The sequence below is a fragment of the Sebastes umbrosus genome, chromosome 15 (assembly GCF_015220745.1).
Source record: "Sebastes umbrosus isolate fSebUmb1 chromosome 15, fSebUmb1.pri, whole genome shotgun sequence".
In the NCBI taxonomy this organism is placed as follows: Eukaryota; Metazoa; Chordata; class Actinopteri; order Perciformes; family Sebastidae; genus Sebastes; species Sebastes umbrosus.
Window position 1 is genome coordinate 25,969,348 of NC_051283.1, and position 27,311 is coordinate 25,996,658.

A 27,311-nucleotide genomic window follows, 5' to 3' on the forward strand; every position below is an offset into this window, starting at 1 on the left:
CTTTCACTCTCTCCCCTGCAAGGTGAGCCTTTTTCTTTTCTCTCTCTCTCTCTCTTGCAAGTTTACATGTTTTGTGCTGCTATGTTTCTCTGATAGTAGACATTGTAATTTCAGTTGTAGGTTTCAGTGTCTTACATTTACTCAAGTACTGTACTTAAGTACAATTTTGAGGTACTTTGCTTGAGTATTTCCATTTTATGCCACTTCATACTTCTACTCCACTACATCTCAGAGGGAAATATTGTACTTTTTACTCCACTACATTTATTTGACACTTTACTTTATACATATAAAAACACATGATATGCTTGTATGTTATGATGCAGTACTATAGTGCTAATCTAGTAGTATACATAGTATCTGAAATTGTCTCCACATTGATGAACTACAACATTAAAATGCTTCTAAATGTATTCATCATAGTGATAAAAACATAAAACAAACAATATTCTCTAACACTGTGAAAGGAGCCATTCTGCGTAACAAGTACTTTTACGTTGGATACTTCAAGTACATTTTGTTGATAATACTTTTGTACTTCTATTAAAGTAACAATTTGAATTTGGGACTTTTACTCATAATGGAATATTTAAGACTTCTTCCACCACTGAAAGCATTATTATTTACAGCCTTTTACAGTGTTCTTATTTAATGGTCTCTTAGAAAGTTCATTGTGTTTTATTTTTGATATATTTACATACAATCAGAAGAACAAGTTGGTTGTAGAAATAATAAATATATAGAGATATATTATCACTATATAAAAGATCATATTTCTTGACCTTTTTTTGTGTTCTTTTGCTATAATTTAATTCTTGCTCGGTGCTCGTTTGCTCTATTTTGAATGATGACACAGATGCTCCCCCCGTTTCATGTTGCAGCCACAATCCCTTTAATCTTACTGACTTTTGATTTCACTTTCATCTCATGACCTCACCGGTCAGAGCTGTCTTCCGCCCCCTTGGAATTCAAGCCTCCATAAACAGCTCATAACAGTGAGTGACAGACAAGGAGTCATGTCTGCTCTCACATTGTGGTTGGGAGGGGGGGGGGGTAATTTTAACTTTGGCACGGCCGAGTGTCCGGCACCTGTGCTGCAAAGGAGAACGACAGCGAGTGGGAACTGTTTGCATATCTTTGTCAAAAGGTCAACGAGGAGTGACTCGATCACAGCGTGCCATGCAGAGTTGTGAGAATTCAAACCAGGTCTTTTATGCAGGCTGTGGACCAGAGGTTGTTATTATCATACAGAACGAATGGCACACGGTTGGTTTTAAAAGGCTGTAACTGCTGCACCAGGTTTTCCGTTTTATGGATTAGATTCAAACTTTATTGACAGCGTGCAGATGTTACAACTTACAGATTAATGTATTTATGTATTGAAAAAACAAGATATATACAGTACGAACAAAAATATATATACAGTGCAGGTATAAATACAAGTAATGGCAATAGAGAGACATTATATACAGAAATAGGGGTGTGCTATAGACCAGTGGTCAACAATAATTTTGTAACAAAAATTGCAAATCCTCAAACAAAATCCTCAATTTGAATAAAGTGGTCCAGTGTATTAAATGAGTTAGTTTTCTTTCAGATATATAACTCGTCAGTGCGTGCCTCCCTTTGTTTGCAACCAGCGGGAGAGCAGTGTAAAAGTTGTTTTTGAAAGGCTAAACGCCAACAAATATGGATTGAAGCAGAATATTTAGTTAGATGAAAACACGTTGTGTATTTTGGAAACGGTTACATCTATCTTTTTTTTTTTTTTAATCTTTTTCTCTAATAAGTTTTGACTTTTAAACTTTACATCGCTCTGGGGTTATTGGAAATGTCTGAATCACACGAGTCGGAAACGATCTTACGCAGCCACCACTGGAATCTAATTCTACAGATAGTATAATACTAATAATATAATATCTGCAACTGGGAGCAAATACCGAATTTTAACAGAATATGGCCGACGAAATAGTTTCATATACAGAATTTTGTATAAATTATTATATCCCCACGACAACGTAGTCGGGGGTATGTAGCGTTCCGCGTGTCCGTCCGTCCTTCCATCCTTTCGTCCGTTCGCATGTCACACTTTCGTTTTTGGAGCAGAACTCGGAAACTATTTAACTTAGGAACTTCAAATTTGGTATGATGGTTGACAGTGTGGTCTAGTTGTGCCTTTTGGTGGTTAGAAGTCCAGGGTGCCCAAATTTTCTGAAATTTTTCCAAAAGGGCAAAACCTTTGGCCCCTACTTTGGTAGGGGTCAAGCAATGAGCGGGGGTATGTGAGCCATGCTCACTTTTGCCTTGTTCAGTAACTGTATTATTATGATTTTAGTTATACATGTGCAAATCTAATTTTGACAATTTTCAAAAAATGTTGGGCCCCTTACAGGGGAGTCAATTTTCCAAAGTCCCCCTCCTACATGTAATCTTAACACCGATTAAGCATGTTACTTACTACCATTTGTACTCTTGATGCCATTGGGACTATTTGTATTCTATAACTTTTCAAGCTAAATACTTCAGACCTGTTTCATAGTGATAAACTGAAACATGCACTCGTTGCACCCTGAGTGAAGTGACCGAAATGTCTTATTTTCTTTATTTAATTTCACCACATCTCACCAAAACTTGTTCCTTAGCTTTGAATTCATCCCATAGAAAGAAATGACTAACCTCCACAAGGGGGATACCATCAGGCAGCAGATTCTTACAACTCTAATATAAAAGATTGTGATAGATCTGTTATTCATTTAACTCTCCAACAGAAAACATGTCAGCGAGATGAGACAGAATATAACTTCAGTAACTGACTGTGTTTGTGTTCGGCCCTGAGAGGTGTTCAGGGTGGAATCTGTCTCTGTGATAGGAGGCGTTATGTGGCTATTAGTCAGATAAAAATAGTGCAACAAACGGCACAGAGCCGACGGACACCAACGTCAGGCTGAAAGACAGCTGTGTGGTTGAGGGGGAGCAACAACATCTTCCACAACAGATGAACACACAACATACGTTTCTAAAACTGGGAAATGGGAGGAGGGCTTTTGTTTCAGTGATGTAATTAACCCTAAAAAGAAAAGGTCAGTGTGAGAGGATCCTGACAATTACTATAATTGTATTTATTTATTTTTTTCGTCCAAAGGCCCAGAGAATACATAAATGTACAGGGAGGAAAAACAACATGTTTATTTATACTTATATAAGAAGAGAAGAGAAGATAAGTATAGAAAATGAATTGAAAAAGAATAAATAAAATAAAAATTAGAAATAAAGTTAGAAAATAGAAATTGAGAATACAAAAATAGAATAGGAAAAATAATAAACAAAACTAAATAAAAAATAAATAGAGAAAAATAAATAGGGGAAAATAATTATAATATTAATAATAAATAAATAAATAAATAAAAATAAGAGAAACAAAGTAAATAGTGATAATAAATCACAACAAAACAAATAAATAAAACAAATACATAAATACCAACAAAAATTAATAGAAGAATAAAAAATTTAAATCCCCAATTTGTTACATATTTATTTAGTTCACATCAATTAAAAAAATATTTTTATTTATTTATTTACTGGGACATTAATACTTTCTATAAATGTGTCATTGATTTTCTAAAAAAAACTGTATGAACCAGTTTCTTCCATCAGAAAACGAAGAAGGTGATACTGAAACTTCTATGTTTACAATTTATCATCATGAAGACATAAACAATGCCTTCTTAAAACATATACAGTATGTACAGTATAGAGAAACGTTATCGTCTCCGACCAACACTCAGGTGTCTCCCCTGTTCCCGCTGACCGCGGTTGGGAGGCTGAGGCAGGAAAAGCCATCACTAGGATCAGCATTGATTCATGGAGAGACCTTGGTCTGGTCAGCTAACATTACTGCCAAGCAGCTGAAATATAGTGATATTGTGGTTTTAGCTGACGTGTGTCACCTCACTGTTTTGAGCGATGCTCGTTAACATTTAATTTAGAGCGAGCACAAGCGTGAGCCCGACGTTGACTTTCGTTGACTTAACGGCCACAGGTGTCGCTGTTAACAAGCATTTCTGAAAGTTACAACAGTCCCTTTAAGTAGCTTACAATTTTTAGGTACTTGTAGCCTACTTGAGTATTTAAATTTTATGCAACTTTATACTTCTACTCCACTACATTTCAAAGGCAAATATTGTACTTTGTCCTCCACTACATTTATTTGAATACATTAGTAACGTTGCAGATTCAGTTTATGAACACAAAACATAAATCAACCAATAAATTATGATATACTACTACCCAGCAGTGTATAAAGTTAATGAAATACACAGTTAGGGGAGGAAAACAGGTGCCCCAGGCACATTAATCAAGCTATGTACCTGAGCCACAGGTGTTACAGAAAGAAGAAAAACACACTGCACTAGAGTTAATGAGCTCATCAGAGGAAAGTTAACTCTCCTCCAGGACATCTTCACTTCACGTCACGTCACACAAAATCTCGCGAGATTTTGAGCGTTAGCCAAGCTAGCATCGTGAGCTAACTGTTAGACTGTCGACGCCGCCAAAAACACACATTTAGCACAATTAACAAACACATAGACACATCCACAGATATATCTAATGGCGACGGACACGCCTGGTGTCTTATAAAAGCCGTAACGCGTCTGTTTTCGGTGGCTTGGTCGGTTAACGGCTGCCGTTGCTAAGAAGCTAGGTTGCTAGGAAGCTAGGTTGCTAAGGAGCTAAGTTGCTAAGAGGCTAGGTTGCTAACATCCGCCTCCACTAGCTGCTGGAACCAGGAAGGAGAAGCAGTTGACCAGACGAGCAGCTTTGGCCTCAAAGGTTAGTCAGACACTCTCTACTCTACTTCTGCTTTTAATAGTCATAAAACGAGCCTCGTGTAAAGGGAAAAAGGTAATTGTAACTTCCTTTTTGTAGCTTAAGCTGATGGTTGAAGTCTTTGCTAACAGTCATGTTGATAAATGTCGTTAATGTTGTCGGTTTCAGTATCGATAGATGTCTTTAGTGTTGTCCTCACAGCTGCACGTTAAGCTGAGCTAACTTCACATTTTTATGTCTGTTATCTTTGCTGTTGATGTGGTGACACCTTTTCTCTGCTGGTGCACAGGTAATCTTATATTACCTTGCCTTAAATGGTGATTATTAACGCAGCTAACTAGCTAAATATACAACCAAACATGACCAAAGTAACCATTAAACCCCAGTTCCAGTGGCTTGTGTTGGTGACATGTGGTGGAAGAAGTATACTTCAGTAAAAATAGCAATACTACAGTGTAAAAAAAACACTGTTACAAGTAACTCCTTCATTCATAATTGTACTCAAGTAAAATATACTTACACATCATAATTTAGTAGTTGATTTACATTTAGTGTCAGTAATAATCTGAATCTGCAAAGCAACATAGTCACTAATGTTGTGAAATAAATGTAGTGGAGTCAAAGGTACAATATTGGCTTCCAAAATGTAGTGAAGTTGAAGTATAAAGTACCAGGAAATGCAAATACTCAAATATTTGGGGGCACCTTTTCTATGCTGGTGCACAGGTAACCTTATATTGCCTTTGCACGTAGCCTTAAATGGTGATTATTAACGCAGCTAACTAGCTAAATATACAACCAAACATGACCAAAGTAACCATTAAACCCCAGTTCCAGTGGCTTGTGTTGGTGACATGTGGTGGAAGAAGTATACTTCAGTAAAAATAGCAATACTACAGTGTAAAAAAACCCACTGTTACAAGTAACTCCTTCATTCATAATTGTACTCAAGTAAAATATACTTACACATCATAATTTAGTAGTTGATTTACATTTAGTGTCAGTAATAATCAAAATCTGCAAAGCAACATAGTCACTGATGTTGTGAAATAAATATAGTGGAGTCAAAGGTACAATATTGGCTTCCTAAATGTAGTGAAGTTGAAGTATAAAGTACCAGGAAATGCAAATACTCAAATATTTGGGGGCACCTTTTCTCTGCTGGTGCACAGGTAACCTTATATTGCCTTTGCACGTAGCCTTAAATGGTGATTATTAACGCAGCTAACTAGCTAAATATACAACTAAACATGACCGAAAGTAACCATTAAACCCCAGTTCCAGTGGCTTGTGTTGGTGACATTTGGTGGAAGAAGTATACTTCAGTAAAAATAGCAATAGTACAGTGTAAAAAAACCCACTGTTACAAGTAACTCCTTCATTCATAATTGTACTCAAGTAAAATATACTTACACATCATAATTTAGTAGTTGATTTACATTTAGTGTCAGTAATAATCTGAATCTGCAAAGCAACATAGTCACTGATGTTGTGAAATAAATGTAGTGGAGTCAAAGGTACAATATTGGCTTCCAAAATGTAGTGAAGTTGAAGTATAAAGTACCAGGAAATGCAAATACTCAAATATTTGGGGGCACCTTTTCTCTGCTGGTGCACAGGTAACCTTATATTGCCTTTGCACGTAGCCTTAAATGGTGATTATTAACGCAGCTAACTAGCTAAATATACAACTAAACATGACCGAAAGTAACCATTAAACCCCAGTTCCAGTGGCTTGTGTTGGTGACATGTGGTGGAAGAAGTATACTTCAGTAAAAATAGCAATAGTACAGTGTAAAAAAAACACACTGTTACAAGTAACTCCTTCATTCATAATTGTACTCAAGTAAAATATACTTACACATCATAATTTAGTAGTTGATTTACATTTAGTGTCAGTAATAATCAAAATCTGCAAAGCAACATAGTCACTGATGTTGTGAAATAAATATAGTGGAGTCAAAGGTACAATATTGGCTTCCTAAATGTAGTGGAGTTGAAGTATAAAGTACCAGGAAATGCAAATACTCAAATATTTGGGGGCACCTTTTCTCTGCTGGTGCACAGGTAACCTTATATTGCCTTTGCACGTAGCCTTAAATGGTGATTATTAACGCAGCTAACTAGCTAAATATACAACTAAACATGACCGAAAGTAACCATTAAACCCCAGTTCCAGTGGCTTGTGTTGGTGACATGTGGTGGAAGAAGTATACTTCAGTAAAAATAGCAATAGTACAGTGTAAGAAAAACACTCTGTTACAAGTAACTCCTTCATTCATAATTGTACTCAAGTAAAATATACTTACACATCATAATTTAGTAGTTGATTTACATTTAGTGTCAGTAATAATCTGAATCTGCAAAGCAACATAGTCACTGATGTTGTGAAATAAATGTAGTGGAGTCAAAGGTACAATATTGGCTTCCTAAATGTAGTGGAGTTGAAGTATAAAGTACCATGAAATGCAAATACTTAAGTATGTGGTTGCACCTTTTCTCTGCTGGTGCACAGGTAACCTTATATTACCTTTGCACGTAGCCTTAAATATTGATTATTAACGCAGCTAACTAGCTAAATATACAACCAAACATGACTGAAACTAACCATTAAACCCCAGTTCCAGTGGCTTGTGTTGGTGAACATGTGTATCCAGTGGTGGAAGAAGTATACTTTTATTTATTTTTATTTTTTATTTTTACTATTATTTAAAATTAAAAATAAATATAATATAATATAATAATGATAATAATACATAATATAATATAATATAATATAATATAAATATTATATAAACATGTGTATCCATTGGTGGAAGAATAGAATAGAATAGAAAGCTTTATTGTCATTGTATTAAATACAACAAGATCCACAGGTTCCACTTCTGATCAGTGCTTTAAAACAAATACTTGACAAGACTAAACGAGGCAGGTAAAACATATAACAGGTAAAACACACATAGTTATAAAGCAAATAAAACAGGTAAAGTAGATGTAATAAATAAATATAAACAGAGGTATTACACTAGAGGAATAAAATAGGTAATTGCCCTTGTAAAATAGGTAGGGTAGATGTAATAAATAAAATGTAAACAAAGGTAGTTGCACTTGAGGTATATATTGCACAGTCAGTGTATTATTATTGCACAGAAGTATACTTCAGTAAAAATAGCAATGCTACTGTGTAAAAAACCCCACTCTGTTACAAGTAACCTCAAAAGTCCTTCATTCATAATCGTACTCAAGTAAAAGCACCAAAGTATTAGCGCCAAAATATACTTAAATTACCAAAAGTACTCATTATGCAGAATGGCCCATTTCACAATTATTAAAGTTACATCACTGGATTATAATTAGTGATGTATTAATGTACAGCTGGTAGAGGTGCTGGGTAGCTTAATCCATAATACATCATAATTTAGTAATTGATTTACATTTAGTGTCAGTAATAATCAGAATCTGCAAAGCAACATAGTCACTAATGTTGTGAAATAAATGTAGTGGAGTCAAAGGTACAATATTGGCTTCCAAAATGTAGTGGAGTTGAAGTATAAGTACCATGAAATGCAAATACTCAAGTACCTCAAAGTTGTACTCAAATACAGTACTTGAGTAAATTAATTTTATTTATAGTTACATTCCACCACTGGTAATAGATCTGCTATAGTTAAATTAAACAGCTATCTGTTATCATATTTTGGCAGCTGTGCTCTATTAATGATTAATGATAATAATATAATCAACAGGGATCAATATTGAACTACATTGTATGCAATTTCAAGAGCTTAGCTTTAGGTAATTACACCATTATCAAAGCACTTAAATTAGACTCCATATACTTTTAATTAGGGCTGTCAATCGAATAAACCATTTAATCGCAATTAATGGCATGATTGTCCATAACTACGATTAATTGCAATTTAATCACACATTTTTTTATTTGTTTAAAATGTACCTTAAAGGGAGATTTGTCAAGTATTTAATACTCTTTTCAAATATGCTTGCTTTATGCAAATGTCTGTATATACAAACAATGACAAATATTGTCCAGAAACCCTCACAGGTAACCCATTTTCATTCACATATCTTGAGGTCAGAGGTCAAGGGACCCCTTTGAAAATGGCCATGCCAGTTTGTTTTTTTTAACCTAAAAATCACAAGTTGTGTTAATGCATTAAAGAAATTTACGTTACTATCGTGTTAACCTTGACAGCCCTACTTTTAACTGGAGCCACCCTTACCCAGTCTTTGGCTATTGTCTCGGGCCTCTCAAGTTATTTGCTTCACAGTTATTGTGTCTGTCTTTGGTTGGCCGGTGCATACACTTCTTATAACATCAACCCCCACAACCATTCTAGCGACTCTTCAGGGTAAACCAGAACCAGTTGTGCATCCTTAACCACACAAGTTGGTGCACCCATTAGTTTATTAGATAGTATGTAAAGTAAAGTGTTGCATATTTAAATGTAGCTACATGTAAATGTTTATTTTAATAGATGTTTGCAGTCTGTGCAGCTTTACAGGCTGTCAAAGATCTTTGCTAGTGATGAAATGGAAAAACCTGAAATTATTCAAGCTCTCTTTCACTTCCTTTTTTGGTTTTGGGGGCGGGGGACCTGGGCTTTGGTGACATACAGTTGATAATGTGGTCAAAAAATCAACTCACTGATGCACCTCCCTGTAATTATCATTCAGGGCGCCATACATGTGAAGGCTGCAGGGAAGAGAAGAACAAAATTCAGAGAGGATGCTGTGAATACATACTCTTAAATTACCTTAATAACCATAATGCTTATTATAAGACCTTTATGCATTTTTAGGCTACTATCACTCACTCTGTAAAATCTGCTCATTGAGAATTCCAGCCATACAAATCATAATGTTGACTTTACATTTAAAATAAGAAGCATTAATGTCCATTCTTGATGAGAGACAGGTTTTGTCCCTTGCATAATGGGACTGAAGTGGCTGAGATACCTAACAAACAGGGGAACCTAGGCATGCAAAGAGGTACCTTAATTATGTGTATTGAATGTTTTGAGGTTCAGCAGAAGAGTGATGTGGGCCTTCAGTGGTCAATAAAATACTCAAGTGGCCCACTTTAGATTTGGACATGCAGGAGAAACCCTTTATGAACACGTAGCAACCATTGTTTAACACATAGCAACATGAAAACAGCCATTCCACAACATTCGGTGGAAAACAAAAAACACTATTATGCATTTCATTGGGTTCTCAAAGGGAATCTTGAATAAGATGCAAAGGCTTCAGACTTTGGTTTAACCAACAGAATAGCAGATTGACGTCATTAGAACCAAGGAGGACACTGCCTTTTCAGCATTAGGAAGTCCCTGTAGTACAGTAGTGAAAGCTTTCTGCTTGCCCCACTGCACTAAAGCACCACTACCTGCTCCAGGGCTGCTGCTTGGTAAGACACTCTGATCTCCATTTTGTAGAAGAGATGCATTGTTGTTTCATTTTGGCAAATAGGTCGCAAGATAGACAAATACTGCTAAATTTTAGTCGGTAATTTTATATTTTTCTTGGCAGAAACTAGCATATATATAAAGAAAATCAATTTTCCTGTTCTGAAGTGATGAAACAAGTGATGCCATGTTGTCATTTTCGGTTAGTGTTGATTCACTAGTTTGCTTTGGGGTCAAAGTCAGTTAACTGAAGCTCTGTTTGTTTACCCAAAGTTAAGTTTTCTTATGTTAAGCAGCAGGGAAATAGTGACACGGTAGCTCAATGGACGATGTCCAGTGTTTGATACTTTTTTGTGGTTACAAAACAAACGAAAAACAAATCGTGCTTACATAACATTTGTCCTGCCTGGTTAGTTCTTTTGTTCACTGCCAGGTTTGTTCTTTCACGTCACATTTCACCTCCTTTAAAGTCAGACATGTCCATTTGAAATTTATTTTTAACATATTCTTGTCAGGTATTGTAATCAGATCAAATGCACAGAATACAGTTATATTAAGCTTGTCTTGATGTATATGTATTAGGGCTGTCTATCGATTAAAATATTTAATCGTGATTAATCGCATGATTATCTGTTCAAAATGCACCTTAAAGGGAGATTTGTCAACATGGGAGTGGGCAAATATGCTTGCTTTACGCAAATGTATGTACATATTTATTATTCGAAATCAGTTAACAACACAAAACAATGACAAATAAATAAATTGCCTAACTTCAATACAGTTACCCAGAGAGCTAAAGCTTTAACTAGACTTGTTTGATATATTTTGTTTTAAAGATGACAAATTCACCAAATCTGATCCTGTGCCGTAGGCTGTATCCTGTTATTGGAAGGGTCATGCTTTTGGATAGCTGCACTATTTAGGTTGATTTATGTTTGACGTTGAGCCAGCCTTCACTCCTCCTCCTCAGCAGCAGCCTTCAACATCTTGCTACACAGAAGCTCAACTTGTCTCACATTGCTGCCGCTGGCTCATGTGCTCGTGTTTACATGCTGCTCCAGCTGTCTGCTACAGTCTTAAAGCTAACCTGTTGGCTTCTGTGTGTGTGTGTTAGCACTGCATCGGTCTTGACAGTTCAAGGTCATGTGGGGCTTTAGGGCCCGCTGATGGCAGGCTTTAAAGCAGATAGGTGCAGGGGTCTTGGTGACGGGGGGACAAGGTGTCATGTATGCTGTCCACTCCAGTCCCATCATGTAGCGGCACAATCCTGATGAAGATGGAGGATTTCTTTGAATTAAATTTGTTTTCCCTCAAAGAGCATAATTGTTCAGCATAACCGTTGGTATCTGTTTCATTCGTCCTGTGAACAAACCAATGAAATTCACTTGTTTTCTTGTTGTGTTTTTTAAGGAAAAGAATATTTATACGGTCCTAAGTGCAAAGATGTCAAAGGCTCCGGATTCTCCAGCTCGGTCCCGCTCCAGATCAAAGTCCAGATCCAGATCCTACTCCAGATCTCACTCTAGAAGCCGCTCCCGCTCAAGGTCCAGAAAACGTCGCTATAGGTAAATCCAGTTTGTGGGTTTAGCTCTGGGATATTAGTCAGAAAAAAACACACAAACATCAGCTGAGTACACTGGTGTACCAATATCAGGTTGGCTCCGTTTGTACGATAGTACAAAGCAACAAAGAAATGGCCAGCTCATGTTTCATGTCTCATGTTTACTCACCATTTGCTTCATCATGACAGCCACTTCACTTCAGTGACACAGCACTCTTGTGTAGTTCCCTTCAAGGAATACTTCACCCACAAAATGACCATTTGTATATCGATTACTCACCGCATGTTACCTTGAATTCTTGAAGAAAACATTGATTCTCTGTTCACAGTGGAGGCAAGGGAGAAAAATTTTCTTCAACATCTCAAGCTAACACACGGTGAGTAATTGGATATTCAAATGGTCATTTTAAGGGTGAGGTATTCACTTTTTAATCTGAAGGCATATTTAAAATCTAGATTTAAAGTGCAAGTCCAGTGAGTGCCCCCAAATTAATGTTTTATTAAAGGGGAATTCCACAGATTATACACATCAGAGTGTGTTTACAGGTCTTGGGGAGTACTACTGCATTGTGAAAAAAGTAGCATAAAGCCTTTTGTGGCTGCAGAGGGAGCTGCCCAAAGTGTGTTAAATTACCTCAAGTGATATCACTTGAGTCAGCGTCAGTTGGGGCTGAAGACAACAAGTTTGAAAATGAAAAAAGAAAGAAAGAAGTGAGACCTCTGTAGCTCCTCATCTCTGCTTGAGGCTAGGGGCTCGAGGCTACAACAGCCGAATAACCAACCCAACTGTTGAATGTCGAGTTGCATTGTGGGTAATGTAGGAGCCATGTTTTGACAAGGGAGAAGAACACATGGAATAGAGATGTCACAAGAACTGATACCTCGGTACCAAGTCAATGCCAAAATTCTGAAAACGTGATGGTACTCTTTTTTTCTACAGTACTGCATCTACCGTAGGTACCATCAGGGCTCGACACTAACGGCGTCCTGTCGTCCTGGGGACAATAGAAAATGTGTTTTGGAAGCTGTAAACGTACTAACGTCTACAGGAATCACTCCATTTTTCCCTAATAATGCTACATTGCTAACAACAAATCTGTGTTGAAATCGGCAGCAAGAGAGCTAGTTAACGTTAACTGTTAGCTCCGGGCAAGACTGTGCTGCTTACCGGCTGCTAACGTTAACTAGCCCACTTCCTGCCGATTTCAACACAGGAGGTGCCATTGATTTACATTAATTAGTAACATATGTAGTTTTTGGTGAGAAACTTTAATAAATACAGTTGTTTGAAGGAGATGTTTTCAACGTATGTGTGCAATGTAAAATAGATAATAGAGAGGGAATTATGACCTGTTTAACTTATTAACAAAAACAAGGGTGCCAACAGTGATAGGGCCGCTCTTGGAAGGTTGCGCTCCTGTTGCGCCTGCTGTTGCTAAGCAACCAAAACCTGCGTGCTGAGATGACTATGACGACGGAGTTGTGGTGATTTAGCAGGAAGCCTCACTGACTAAACTGAGCAAAGTCAAAACAAAGATGAATGTATTTCCAGCACCGTAAATCCCTCACAGTATCAATATGTCTGTGTTGATCTGGCTGACCTTTCAGCCGGATGTTGTGCCGTACTCGGACAGAAAGGCCAGTGAAATAGTCCTTGGGACAGATGGTAAAGCTCGACTACTAAATTTCTGTTATCGTGACATCCCGAACATGGAATAAAAAAGACGATATCTCAGGTTCTGCTGCATCAGTTTAATACTTTTTTGTTTTAAAAACTGTTGATTATGAGTCTGACAATTTTATAGGAATATCTTGCAATGCTAAATCAGTGGAGTTCTCTTTAAAGTAGCCTGTCTAGGGTTTGCAATTACCACAAGATGCAATTACCACAAGATGTTTATTGGTAGGGAGTTACCAGATACGTACCTGATATTGTATTGTAATTAACTCTAGATATATTAAAATGTAACTAGAAGTTAGTTCCTTATTGTTCTTCTCTAACTGGGCCCAACTTGTTCTCGGTTTGCTCTCAATTTGCATAAATGTTTTTCCCTGTGTGGGCAATGCTGACGAAGCCTCGAGCTATTTGCATCAGCTCACCTTCTTTCTTGTTAGGAAGTCATCTAGTCATCTATATTTGTGTTACAGTTTAAGATGTCAAGCCATATACCCATCATAATGTTTTTTATTGATTTATTGTTATGGTTTTTCCTTATTTAAGCGAGGGAGTGCTTCCCATGCTGGCTGCCTTGTTGTTGTCGGTCCATGTTTGTGTTTGAAGCTCGAGCCGTTAAAGCACTTTCACAGTGAGCAGTTTGAGTGGATGTTTTTTCCTTGAAGAGCATTGCTACATGCAGCATGTCAATGATTATCAAAAGGAAAAAGAGAGTAGAGAGCGAGCACTCTTGGCCTTGTTGGACCTCCCTCCCCTCCTCACTGCCTCCTCCCTCTGTGGATTAGAGCAGGTTGTGTCCTGGGTGTACCCTTTGCCCAACACATAAATTAAAGCCACACATAGACTGTCCTGCTTTGTGGGAATACACTGTCTTTTGTCCAGGACTGCTCTGCTCCAATGAAAAGGTACAAGTATATAATTGGCATGTACTTGTAATCTTAATGGTTTTTGTCTGTTGCTTTACGGGCCATCAGGACGGGTGTCGTGTTAACACCGTGTCAGTTAAAGTCACATTTGTTCTATCCCTGAATTTACATGCTATTTTACATTTCTCTAGAATAGGACGGTTGTGTTTGGATGGCTTTTATTTGTAGTCTTTCATAGGTGAAGCTACAGTTTGCTGTTTTTTTTTATTTGCAGATACAACGTCATGATGATTAATTTGCTGTCTGTCATCACGTTGAACTCTTTTTTAAAGTTCTCACTTCAGAGTTATTTGTCTGCAGGGTAGCAGCATGCTGAAAGTTGTTTCAAAAATGATTCTTGGTGTCTGTATAGGTGTAACATCCTGTATGTAATTTAAGTTTTTGTTTACATTTATGTCTCTCCGAGTGATGACAGAGACAACGCTGCGCTTAGTAGAGAGTAGAGACGTTTCCCAGTCAACACTGAGCTTACAGCTCCCCCTGTTGACAGTGGGCAGTAGTAGGTCTCTGTCTCTTGTCAAGGCTACTCAAAATATGTTTTTTGGGACCACCAGGAGCCATTGGGTACGCCTGGGGGTCCACTAAACAATGAGGAATAGATTGATATTATTTCAATCTCAAAGGTTACCACAATAAAATAGGTATTGAAAAGTTGTCATAAGCTCCTACTGCTGGTCAGATAACTGAATTATCAGTCCTATCTTTTAAAACTTTCTCTTGTAAGTGTATAATATAATATAGGGCTACAACTAACAATTATTTTCTGTTTATCTTCCAATTATTTTCTTTGCCCTCAATAACATAATTTTTCTTCTTCTGTCTTTTCCTTTCTCCTCTCTCGTCCAGTTCCAGGTCTCGTTCCCGCTCTCGCTCTCACTCTCCGTCCTACAGAAACTATCCTACCAGGGACTACCAGAACAACAGAGGTGGTGGGTTCAGAGGCTACAACCGAGGCTACCGGAGGCCCTTCCACTACCGCGCCAGAAACCGAGGCTATTACCCACGCGGCGGCCATTACCAGAACAGGGGAGGAGGCTATGGCTACAAGTCCAACTGGCAAGGTGGAGGTGGAGGTGGAGGTGGTGGAGGCTGGCACGATCGCCACCATGACCAGGACCACCACTCACACAGCCCCAGGAGGGGGCGCTCACGCTCACGCTCCCGCACACCCAAGAAGCGCTCGGTCAGCAGGAGCCGTTCCCACAACTCCGACCGCTCGTCTTCCCGGGGATCTCGACGCTCCAGGCGTTCCAGCTACTCTTCACGGTCCCGGTCCTCATCACCACGTCATCGCAGCAGCAAGGGCAAGCCTCCCAAGGATGCTAAGGATGTAAAGGTAGAAAGTCGAGCAGAGAAATCAGGTCAGGCAGCGGACGGCAGCGCCATCGAGAAGGCATCTGGAGGTAAATGGATTGACTATGACGCCAGCCCGAAACGAATCAGCCCAGAGACTAAAAAAGAGGATTCTCCCACTAGTCCTGATGGCAAAGGGCCCGCCGCAAGTTCTGGTTCTCTGTGGAAAACCATCGGCACCGCGTCGCCTCCAGCAAAGAGCCCCACAAAGTCCGGACAGACTGCCTCCTTCAGCGGCTTCGGCTTCTTCTCAAAGGAAGACGCCAAATGTGGAGATAAGGCCGGGATCTCTGCCGCCTTCAAAAAGTACGTCCATTACCTTTTGCAGTTATTTGAATGTAATTACACAGTTTTCATTTTTCATTTTTTCTAACAAATCATGAACGTTATTTTTCTTTCAAACATGTTTAGCCTTTTTCAAAGATCCCTGGAGGAATACAGGTTAAAAAGGAAAACAGATTTTAAGTGCATTGAGAGTGGTTGAGAGGAAGTTGTATGAAATCCCACTTACTTAGGACGGTGGTGCTTACGTGAGTATAATCATTGCAATGTGAGTCCTGGTCTATACTGTTTGCTTTAGGGATGGGCTTTTTTATTTATTTATTTTTTTAATTTCATACAAATGATCAAGATAGGAAATTAAAACCAGCACTTAGTCTGCTGCTGGAGTTTGTAGGTTTATCTATCTGCCATTTTGGGATTCAGGCAGCCGGCAGTGGTGATTTAAAGTTCTTGTTTTTATTTTTAAGAATAATTTGATTTGGGAAATATACTGATTAGCTGCAAAGCCAATTATTTTTCCAAAGAAGACCCCATTGCCATTGAAAATATTTGTTTTAATCAAAGCAAATATTTAAATAATAATACAATCATTTATTTCCTTATGAATTGTGTGTTTTTATGCAATTAACTACCATAGATGACAATAACAAAGTAAAAGGACAACATCTAGGCTTTCTGACGGTTGGAATGCAGCACAACATTTATTTAAATCTGAAATTGCAATAAAAATACTTTGTCCCTAAAATCTATGAATAATCGTGGTCGAAAAATTGTGATCTCCACTAACATATAGGGCAATATTTCTCTTTCACATACACAGAGACATGAAAATGTTTTGGCACAGTCCAACACTGTCAACATGTGATTGTCAGTTCAGTAACTCTTAAAGTTCTTCGGCCGGTAAGGGAATGAAAGTTATTCTCTCAACAGCCTCTTGCACAATAACCCAGTTAAAACTGAGTTGCATTGTTTGTACATGTGCATTAGTACCTTGTTAGTTTGGAGCAAGGAAGGAGAAGAGATTAGACTTACAAAAGCAGGAAAATAGTTGACAGAAGTTGATAATAAATAAATAAATAAATAAATAGTATATATGCAGTTTTATCATCTATTTGTAAGCTTGCCCATCCCTGGTGTGTATTACATTGTTATTTTTCAGCTTGTGAAAATATGTTGGATTGTTTTCCCCTCTTACATTGTTCATCTCAGTCAGAATGTTTAAAAATAAGCATATTGGTTATTGGCATCGCAGGTACTAAAGCTCAGTCTGGTTCTCTGTTTCAGGTTCTTGGCTGAGAATAAAAACAAAAAACAGGCTGCTGAAAAGGAGAACGGTCGCGATAAAGAGCAGCGCGCCACAGATAGAGAACTGGAGAAAGGAAGCAAGTCCGGAGACCTTTTCAACACCTCGTCCACTTCTTTCGGCGACTCCAAAGAAGACATGCCTTTCTTTGACGCTGGCGAAGAGGAGTTCCTCAAGTCTCACGGGCTGAAAGAGGGGGACATCGATGAGGACGGGGAGGTCAAAACCACCCTCACCGCTCGGGACATTTTCGGGAAATGGGGGGACGAGCCGAGCTATTCCACGTCCTACCCGTCGGTTAAAGAGAAAAGCCGGAGAGACGCTGAAGATGTCGAGCCTGTAGACCACTTAGAGGAGGAGATGTACCGAAGCCGCAAGCACAGCTCCAAGAAAGAGGAGAAGGCCAAGAAGAAGGAGAAGAAAGAGAAGGAGAAGTCCAGAAGGAGTCCGTCCTCTCCCGCAACTTCCAGAGAGAAGGAGCGGCCGCTGTTTCCTGGAGCTTTCCCTCCTCGGAAGGAGTCACCTGTACGACACATGTCTGCGTCAAGGGACGACTTTGAACAAAAAATCGGCTCTGTAGATGAAATGCCCAGGTATGTGTAGTAATACTCGATCATACACTTACTATTGAAATATTACCGCATTGGCCCGAATATAAGACCCCCCCACTCCCCAACAGTTTCAACTAACAGATCCTCGTTCTTGCAGCCTTTTGTCTCGTACGAGTGAAACATGACACGCTTCCATTACAAGAGAATGTAAATCTCTAATTTGTGGAGCTTTTCTATCATTCACAGACTCGCATAACGGTCGGAATGATTTTCTCTGGCTTTAGTCTGAGTTCCCCATCATGACATGTTGTTACTAGTAATTGTTGTTAATTCTCCAGTCGGGTGCCACTGAATTATCGTAAGTAGAACAGTACCAGTCAAACCTCAGATGGTGAAAAACCTTGTAGAAAACATGATGGAAATATGGCATTTATGTTAGTTTCATGTATGAATTTGAGGAAGGTTACAGTCTCCCCATCGCTGCTCACAGATCTGATGTTTTTCTTCTCTTCAGCGGAAGCTTTATTGGATGTTTAAGTCATGTGCTTCATGTATATCATGATTTTCTACTTTCATATGATGCCAGGATCTTCACTAGTTTTAAAACTGAGCCCGCTGCAACCTAAAAAATTGCAAGTTGCATTATTGCATTAAAGAAATGAGTGGCGTTGAAACAAATTTGCGTTCACGCGTTATTATCTTTGACAGCCCTAATAAAAAATAGTTCTCGAATGTGATACGACCCCCTCGTCCTGTATTTGGGCCAATACGGTAGATGTTTTTACTTCTCATTGTTCAATGTTCCTGACCTCTTCTGTTCTCTCAGCTCCTCCCTTTCTAAAGAGCGCCTCACTCCCCGAGAACCGCTGAATCCCACTAAGAAAGATCCCGAGTTTCGTTCCATTTTCCAGCACGTTCAGTCGGCGCAGCTCCGCCGCAGCCCCTCTGAGCTGTTTGCTCAGCACATAGTCTCAATCGTGCACTACATCAAAGGTAAAGTATGATCTGCGCCGGTTCTGTCCGACCTCTACAGACTCAAGACGACAAGAGGCGTTTGGACAGTTGACGACATCCACTGCACATTTCATTACTTGATTATTACTGCAGCTGGTGCCGCTGTATCTGGAATAATCGTTTGTTGTTCTTTATTTGCAGCTCAACACTTCCAGTGCTCAGACATGACTTTAAGTGAGCGGTTTGCCATGTACCAAAGAAAAGCTGCAGAGGTAGAAATGATGAAGCCAAGGAAGAGCCCAGAAATCCACAGGTATCCACGACGTCTGATCATCTGATCTGAAGTGATTTAATAAATAATCATCTGTTATTGACATCAGGGCTTTTTCCTTCTCTCTCTCAGGAGAATCGATGTTTCCCCCAGTGCCTTTAAGAGGCACTCTCGCCTGTTTGAGGATATGGAGGAGACGAGCTACAAGGTGACCCGCCATTTTGAAATTTGACGTATTTGGAGCAAGCCAATTTGCGACGACCCAAAGCAGCAGTGTTCAGCTTTGTGCTTTTCTTTCAAAGGATGCATATTTCTAAATCAAAAGCCCAATTGTGTTTTGTAAGTGCCAAGCAAGCCCCCCAGCCTATGAGATATGGTTATTGATTGGGTATGTACGAACCCAGGCAAAGGCTAAAAGGAAGTGAATTAAGATCCCGAGTCCAAGCCTCTCAAGGGACGCTTATCAGTGCCTTTACCTTGTAAGTATTTTTCTTAAAAAGAAAAAAATCAAGCTACAAAAAAACTGTGAAATTCAATTTATTTTGATAAGCTACATGCATGCTGCTGGTTTCCACAAATACTTTAATATTAAATTGTGAAAAGTCATTTTGTATTATTCTATATGTGCTTTACTGCATTAATAACCACCTTAGTAATGTGTAATGTAAGAATTCACAGTATTCACATTTTGTCTTAACCACTAGAGGGAACACTTAATATATGTTGTTCATCTTTATTTGTAATGCAGCTTTCCATTCCTGTGTCATGTTTACCAAATACTTTCTGCCATTTATGAATCTGTTCATGAGTATTTGAAAAACAGTGGCTAATAAATACATGTTTCTACAGGATCCAAGTAAAAAGTTCAAAGGCGACGTGATGGACCTCCGTCTGGATATTGAAAGACGTAAGAGGTTTGCTGGGAAGGAGTACAAGCGTGAAGGAGGCAGGAGCCCCGGAGGCTCCCGAGGACCGAGCAGAGAGAAGTCCTCTGAGAAATCTGGGAAGCACCACAAGAAATCCAAGTACGTTCAATATGTTGTCTCCGTTTTTTCCGCCCTAGAGAGGTTGATACAGTCCTGTCTTCAGATCAGCAACTTGGTAACACAATGTTTGGAGGAGTGGTTCCTGTTGTTACTATGAATATATTGCCATGTTCCTTTACAGCAGCAGAGTAAGATAACAAATTACCACTTCCTTCTTCTTTTTTTCGCCCACACATAATATAATTTTACCACCCTACTGCATGTATGTCAGCACAAAGTTGGCTTTGTGCCCATCACTTGCTACAGTTAATAGATTAAATTTATTGAAAGATAGCAGTCAGTCGCCAAGATGGATGACAAATACCACTGCGTTTCCTGTAACCACTTCAAAATGAAAGCGTTCTTGTGGTTCAACGATGGAAAATCAGAGTCAGCAATCGGTTTATTGCCAAGTAGGCTTTCACATGCAAGGAATTTAACTTGTTTTTTTTTTAGCATAATGGTCACAATAATCACAGTAGTAATGCAAAACACTAGAATCATGAAAATAAAGTAGAAATTTACATTATAAAAATATGTAAAATATATCTGTATAATGTGCAGTTGTTCATAGTATGAAGGATGTGAAAGCTTAAAGGGATAGTTTGGGTGTTTTTGAAGTGTTGTATGAGGTACTTGTCCGTATTCAGTGTATTACCTACGGTAGATGACGGTCGGCACGCCCCCAGTTTGGAGAAACCGACTTAAGAAACCGCACAGAAGCAAAGCAATGTACTGCTGTGGACGGGGCCGGCAGCAAAACGTATTTTAGCCTCCTAAAAGAAAGACCATACTAAAATAAATCTATATTAGTTTTAAGTGTACTCTATATTTTGAGTATTTTCGCCGGTTTACCTTGCCGTGAGACAAAACGGTATGTTTCTGACGGGAAACTGAAGCTGTTATCTACGCTCTCGCCAAAGCAACCAGACTCCATGGAGGAAAAAAACTGTTATTTTACCTCTCAGAACACGGGGGGTTGCTGTTGTGAGACTTTGGTGAATCCAAACTAACCAAAGTCACACAATAACACAAACAAACTATCCGATCGTGGCAGCGGTAGACCAGCAACCCACCCCTGTGTTCTGCAAGGTAAAATTTCAGTTTTTTCTATGGAGTCTGATGGCTTTGGTGAAAGCATAGATGGATATAACTTCAGTTCCCCGTTGGGAAGGGCTGTCTGATGGCAAGGTAAAGCAGGGAAAATATTCTAAATATAGCGTACACTTAAGTGTTTTGTTTTTTTTAAATCTAAGCCCTGCTAGAGGCTATTTTTCTCCATTTTCCTTTTATCTTTGGCTGCCTGTTTTCAGATTCAAGCTTAGGTTGAATATTGGTGGATGGGCTTGTGCAAAAATGTAATGTGAGAAGAGTCATGCATATTTAATGTATGAGACACCAAAATGTAGGGCATTGTTTGTTTTTGTGAAGGAGGAAGAGGTGAAAGCATTAGTCGTGTCTCCTGTAACCATAGTAACCACTCTAAACCTTCCACAACCTGCACATTGTACCATCAAACAGTTTTGACAACATCTGTAAAGCTAATTTTTATGACACTTACATCCAACCTTTTTTTTAATGTTTGTGCTCACAGGAAGGGTAAGAAGAAACGGGATCGCTCTCCATCCTCCTCTTCCTCTTCATCCTCTACATCCCCTTATCCTCCACCTTTCAGAGGTAAAGAGTTCATGGGAGGAGAGGGGATGGAGCACTCGGAGGAGGGCTACGGTCACCCACGTTATCCTCCGCGGGACTACAGTGGGCCCGGAGACAGGGGGGGCCACTATGAGGGCCACAACGCGGAGAGAGGCCGAGCGCGTGGATTTGTAAGTTCCCGTCTGTGCTTGGTTTTTATCTCTTCTGCTGCTGTATTAGTGTGTTTTGTCACTTGAGGTACTGACATCTCATCTTCTTGCAATTTTTTGTCCTAATGGCATCACAGTAGACTACGCTTCTCTGCTCTGTTCCTTCCTCCTAATGATAAGGAACATAATGTGGATGATGATGATAATGATGATGACTCTCTATCATACATATTCCATGCACTTTTTATTAAGGTAATGTAGCGTAACTCAGTGGAACTTCTACCTCATCACTAAACAAAATGCCTGATTTCCATCAGTATGGCTTCTTATTTGTGTGTTCTGTCCTTCTCATCATCCCCTGGGACCACAAAATATAAAATATAATAATCCAATTTATTGTAGTGTTTGTCCCCTTGACTGCAACTTTAAATCCACCTTGTTGTTTTTGGTTTCAGTTCCCTAGAGTCAGAGGGAGAGGGTGGAGCAGGGGGAATTATCCAGGAGGCGGTGGCGGAGGCGGCGGCGGAGGCGGTGGTGGTGGTGGCGGCGGCGGCGGCAACAACAGCAATGGAAACCCTGCCAATATGAATCCTGCAGTGCGCCCTCCGGAGGAGGAGTGGGACCCTGAATACACTCCCAAGAGCAGGAAGTATTACCTGGTGAGCTACTAATTGATTTAGTGGCACACATAGAGTCTTATTCACTGGAGACATTTTGACATGTCACAGTAGAAACAATATTGTTGAATGATGCAGAATTTTATTTAGCTGCTCCTGTTTCAGCATCCTGGTTTTGTACACGCTGGCTTACTGGGACACTGAAACAGAAAAGAGCCATTGTTAATATAATGTAATTTAACTTGTGCTTTTCCTAGTATGACAAGTCAAAATGCAACAGATGCTGCAAAACAAGCTTATCAACCTATTTTTTGAGGGCTTAACCCTTCCACCTCATTTTGTTTTGACTTTAATTGATATGTGTCATGTGATATGTTTCTACACCAAGCTAGGTCTCTTGTTTATTGTTTTTGGATATATTTCTTTTCTTTTCTATATTTACATAGCAAACTATCGGGACCGGAACAGTTTCCCTAAATGTTGGAATTTGAAGAACCAAGAATTTATCAATGTCTTTAAAGATTATTTTGACAGTAGAGAGGCCAGGAGGAAATAATATATTCAGCTACTAAGGCGCCTATAACTTGGACTTTACTGATGTTTTTTTTTGTTTTTTTTAAAGTTATTTTTTTGGGGGCATTTTTCCATTTTTATTGAGGACAGTGGATAGAGTCTTGAATGGGGGGAGAGAGAGAGTGGATGCGGAAAGGGCCACAGGCCGGATTCGAACCCGGGCCGCCGCGGTCAGGACCAAGCCTTGATACATGGACGCCCGCTCTACCAACTGAGCTAACCCAGGCGCCCTACTGATGTTTTTTTTAGGGGTGTCCAATCAAATAAATAACACATTTCTTTATCTGTTCAAAATGTACCTTGAAGGGATATTTGTCAGGTATTTAATACTCTTATCAACATGTGAGTGGGCAAATATGCTGCTTTATGCAAATGTATGTATATATTCATTTTTGGAAATCAGTTAACAACACAAAACAATGACAAATATTGTCACAGGTACTGCATTTAGCATAAAAACATATGCTCAAATCATAACATAGCAAAGTCAAGCCCAACAGGCAACAACAGCTGTCAGTGTGTCGTTAAAGGAATTAGTGGCATTAAAATTAATCTTGACAGCTCTACTTTATTGACATTTCTTTCTAAGTTTTAACTTTTTAAATGTACATAAGCCAGCACTTGAATATAGAACCCACTTCTTGTCTAAACCAAACTATATTTAATTTCTGCTTCCAATTGTATAAACAGCATCCTAAGGAAACAGATTACTTTTTCCTTCCTGTTGCCAATTGTAGCCAATATACAACGCTTTCATGAACTGTAGTGTAGTTCTGTATCTGATGATTATTTTACACAGTAAAGGCTGTAATCTTGACTAAAATTTGTTGATATTTATTTAAACATTTGAAGCATGTTTTGCAGCGTTATGATAAGCATGAAGAAGAAGAAGAAGAAGTTTCAAGTCAGTCCAGAGTTGAGTTTGGTGGGGTGGGGGAAAGAGCAGCACCCTGATCCTTCTGACCTCTGACTTGACCTTTAACGTTGTCTGTGTCCCCTTCCAGCATGACGACCGTGATGGTGAGAAAACCTGGATAGACAACCGCGGAAGAGGCCGGGGTTCCTTCCCGCCTCGCCGCGGACGCTTCGTCTACCGCAAGGGGGGCAGCAGCCCGAAGTGGACCCACGACATGTTCCAGGGAGGACAGGAGGGGCAGATGGGAGACGACAACATCGAAGTAGAGCGCAAAGAACCCAAGAGCGCTGGAGACGCCTCCGCCCAGAAGCAGTAGAGCCGCTCACTCCCATCGCCATCACCATCTACACATTCGTCAGAACGGTTCCAGCGATGATGAAGGGGGTTATTCTGCTTTATTCTCCACGTCATCTCATCATTTAATGGTTAAAAAACAAAAGTGAGTTTGAGCCTTCTCACAGTTAAAGTGAAGAAAGAAGTGACTTGAATGAAGAGCAGCACTCGGTTACGTTTTGTATGTGAGGTTAGCTTCATTTCAGAGTGGTCTTTTTTTATGTAAAGGTGAGTTTTTGTTTTACAGCTGGTCGACTTAATCGTTTTAAGGGAGAAAATACTGAGGCAACAAAGATGAATATTCTGTGAAAATATGACATAAATAGGAAAATGAATTTGTGCCTTAGAAAATAAATAATAATCCATCTGTTCGACGGTACAGCCCCCCGGCTACGAGAGGTACAGCTGTATACCTATTTCAGTGTAGAAAGGCATTAGATGATTTCCATCTTCTCGTTTTTCTGTTTGTTTTTTGGGGCTGTGATAAATCTTCGATGTTACTGCATGAAAGCGTTTGATTCATACCTCGCTCCTCGGGACCAATCAGCAGCGGGCTCAGGGCTCACGATCGTCAAATTATCAGACATGGAAAAAGTTCGATGAACCCCCCGACCGATTGATGTTTGTCACTCATATTATCCGATCTTTTTCATATAGTGCCACTTCACCTGTATTTCTCATTAGTTGGGGGGGGAGACATTTTTATGTGTGTGTTACAGTATATTCTCATTGATTGTGGGTGTTTTCAGTTCAAAAGAAATTGTAAAGAATTTGGCACCAAAATCCCCTGATTTAGCTTTAAACGTAGATTTTCTGCCTCATCAATTTAGGTAAGTGGCTACCTTTTGTTTAGACTTTTAATAAAAAAATGAATAGTTCTTACAAAAGGCTAATACATGTATAGAATTATAAGGACCTAAATTATTGTAATCTTAACATCTGGGGGAAGGGAAAACTGAATATAGTTCTTTTTTTTTTCTTTTTTTTAATACAACAGTTGCAGTAAATCCTCTCGCAAAAACAAGCTTAACATGAAAACGTGAAGAGAAACCCTAAAGAATTTGTGACACAACATTTTGTCAAAGGCAACGATGTAATTTTTAAGAGGAATTGACGCGCAGACTAGCAGAACTAGTTTTGTGAATCTCACTGTGCTGCTTCGTCCCACTTTTGATTGTACATACTGCATGTACTAAAACAGAACTGTAGGACTTTTTTTTGTTTAATCTGAAGCTGAAAACTTTTGTACTGTTCCCAAGAGCTTTGGAGTATTTTGTCTTTTCATTTTCAATAAATCTTTCTTTGATTCAGGGCAATTCTGCGAGTGTGATTGTTGAGATCTGCAGATGAACCGACTAGGGGTTGTCCCGAATACCACCTTTTGGGCTTTTAGACGCTTCGGTGAGAAATATTCGAAGGTATTCGAAGCTTTGTGGCGCGGCGGGTTGACATGTTCTTCAGTCTGTCTGTCTGTCTGTCTGTCTGTCTGTCTCTGTCTCACCCGTTTCAGTGCTGCTGCCACATTACTGTACACAAACACAGCTCTACACAAAACAAACAGAGTTATCTGTCTGAGAGTAACTAATAATAGTTGATGTTTAATCTGAATAATGTGGGATTTTTCCTTATTTCATGGGATATTTGGGGATTTTTACATTATTATATACTTCTATAAAAAAAAAAGTAAAACGAAGCATTGGAATACTGATTTGGAGGTCGATTACCATGGCAACGGTCGAAGCTTCGAAGCATTCGGGTCAGCCCTAGAATGGACTAGAAATGTTAAATATCTTATTTAAATTTCTGACCTTATATATATGTATAAAAGTATTGATGTGGTAACTTTAAAGGTCCCATATCGTGCTCATTTTCAGGTTCATACTTGTATTTTGTGTTTCTACTAGAACATGTTTACATGCTTTAATGTTCAAAAAAACCTTTATTTTCCTCATACTGTCAGCCTGAATATACCTGTATTCACCCTCTGTCTGAAATGCTCCGTTTTAGTGCATTGCAACGGAATTGCGTTACTAGGCAACAGCTTGGGTCCATATTTACGTCCTATCAGCTGATGTTATCCACATACACTGCAACTGGGACACATTTAGAATGTTTATGTTTAAAACCGTGTAATTGTCTAAATATTGTATATTTGTGACATCACAAATGGACAGAAATCCTAACGGCTTGTTTAAAAAGCACAATTTCTGATTACGGGCTGTGTGTATTTCTCTGTATATTGAGCGTTTTGATAGTTTAACAGTATTTATAAAGCACTTAAACCTGCTTTATAATATAAAAGACATGAAAATCTCACTTTTCATAATATGGGACCTTTAAGCTTAGCCACAAAGTGGGGTTGAAGTGACAAAATAACCATAAAGAATCTTAGGGCTGCAACTATTGATTACTTTCATTGTCAATTAATCTGTCAATGTTATTTCACTCTTTGTCTATAAAATACCACAAAGTAGTAAAAAAAAAATGCCCATTATAATTTCCCAGACATTTCTTTGTCTGTGAATAATGTTTTCAAATTGTGGTATTGCTCCTTATGTGGCTTTGCATTGTTAAATAGGTTCCCAGGACCACAAACAAGTGTGAATAAACTATCTGTCCCAGAATGAGCTCCACACCATCAGGTCCTGAGTGTCTCATTTTGTCAGCATTGAGAGTTTCCTACAACAATCTCCATTCAGTGCCACTTAACGGACACTGGACACAAGCTGCTGCAGTCAGTAACATAAGGAGCCTTTTCATGGACGGAGGAGGAAAAATTCAGCCAACAGAAAATATAGAGCGTCTCCGGGGACATGGCTGGGATCCAGTCGGAGGAAGAAGCTGTGCATTGGTAATATCTATAGTATGGCTGAGGTGAAAGGCTCTTTCATAGCCACCAAACAGACATATGTC

The 27,311-nt window shown here is 39.0% G+C and overlaps 1 protein-coding gene across 8 annotated transcripts; it reads left to right on the forward strand.

The window, feature by feature from the left end:
* thrap3b (thyroid hormone receptor associated protein 3b) lies at nt 1–25,714 on the forward strand. 8 transcript variants are annotated; one of them, XM_037795091.1, is made up of 13 exons: nt 1–22; nt 11,664–11,818; nt 12,144–12,191; nt 15,262–16,074; nt 17,335–17,946; nt 18,731–18,897; nt 19,060–19,171; nt 19,262–19,337; nt 19,979–20,154; nt 21,749–21,980; nt 22,415–22,618; nt 24,014–24,064; nt 24,154–25,714. In XM_037795091.1, exons 2-13 carry the CDS (start codon nt 11,697–11,699, stop codon nt 24,379–24,381), a joined length of 2,841 nt encoding a protein of 946 aa, XP_037651019.1. In that variant the 5' UTR covers nt 1–22; nt 11,664–11,696; the 3' UTR covers nt 24,382–25,714. The 8 variants fall into 8 exon arrangements, with proteins under 8 accessions (XP_037651019.1, XP_037651017.1, XP_037651023.1 ...); XM_037795089.1 differs by lacking the exon at nt 1–22 and adding an exon at nt 4,483–4,830; XM_037795090.1 differs by lacking the exon at nt 1–22 and adding an exon at nt 4,881–4,902.
* Nucleotides 25,715–27,311: the final 1,597 nt, after the last annotated feature.

Coding starts and splice junctions, on each gene's coding strand:
- thrap3b (XM_037795091.1), top strand. CDS start 11,697: ATGTCAAAGGCTCCGGATTCTCCAGCTCGGTCCCGCTCCAGATCAAAG. Junction 11,819..12,143: donor TCCAGAAAACGTCGCTATAG/GTAAATCCAGTT, acceptor CTCTGTTCACAG/TGGAGGCAAGGGAGAAAAAT. Junction 24,065..24,153: donor AAGTTTCAAGTCAGTCCAGA/GTTGAGTTTGGT, acceptor GTCCCCTTCCAG/CATGACGACCGTGATGGTGA.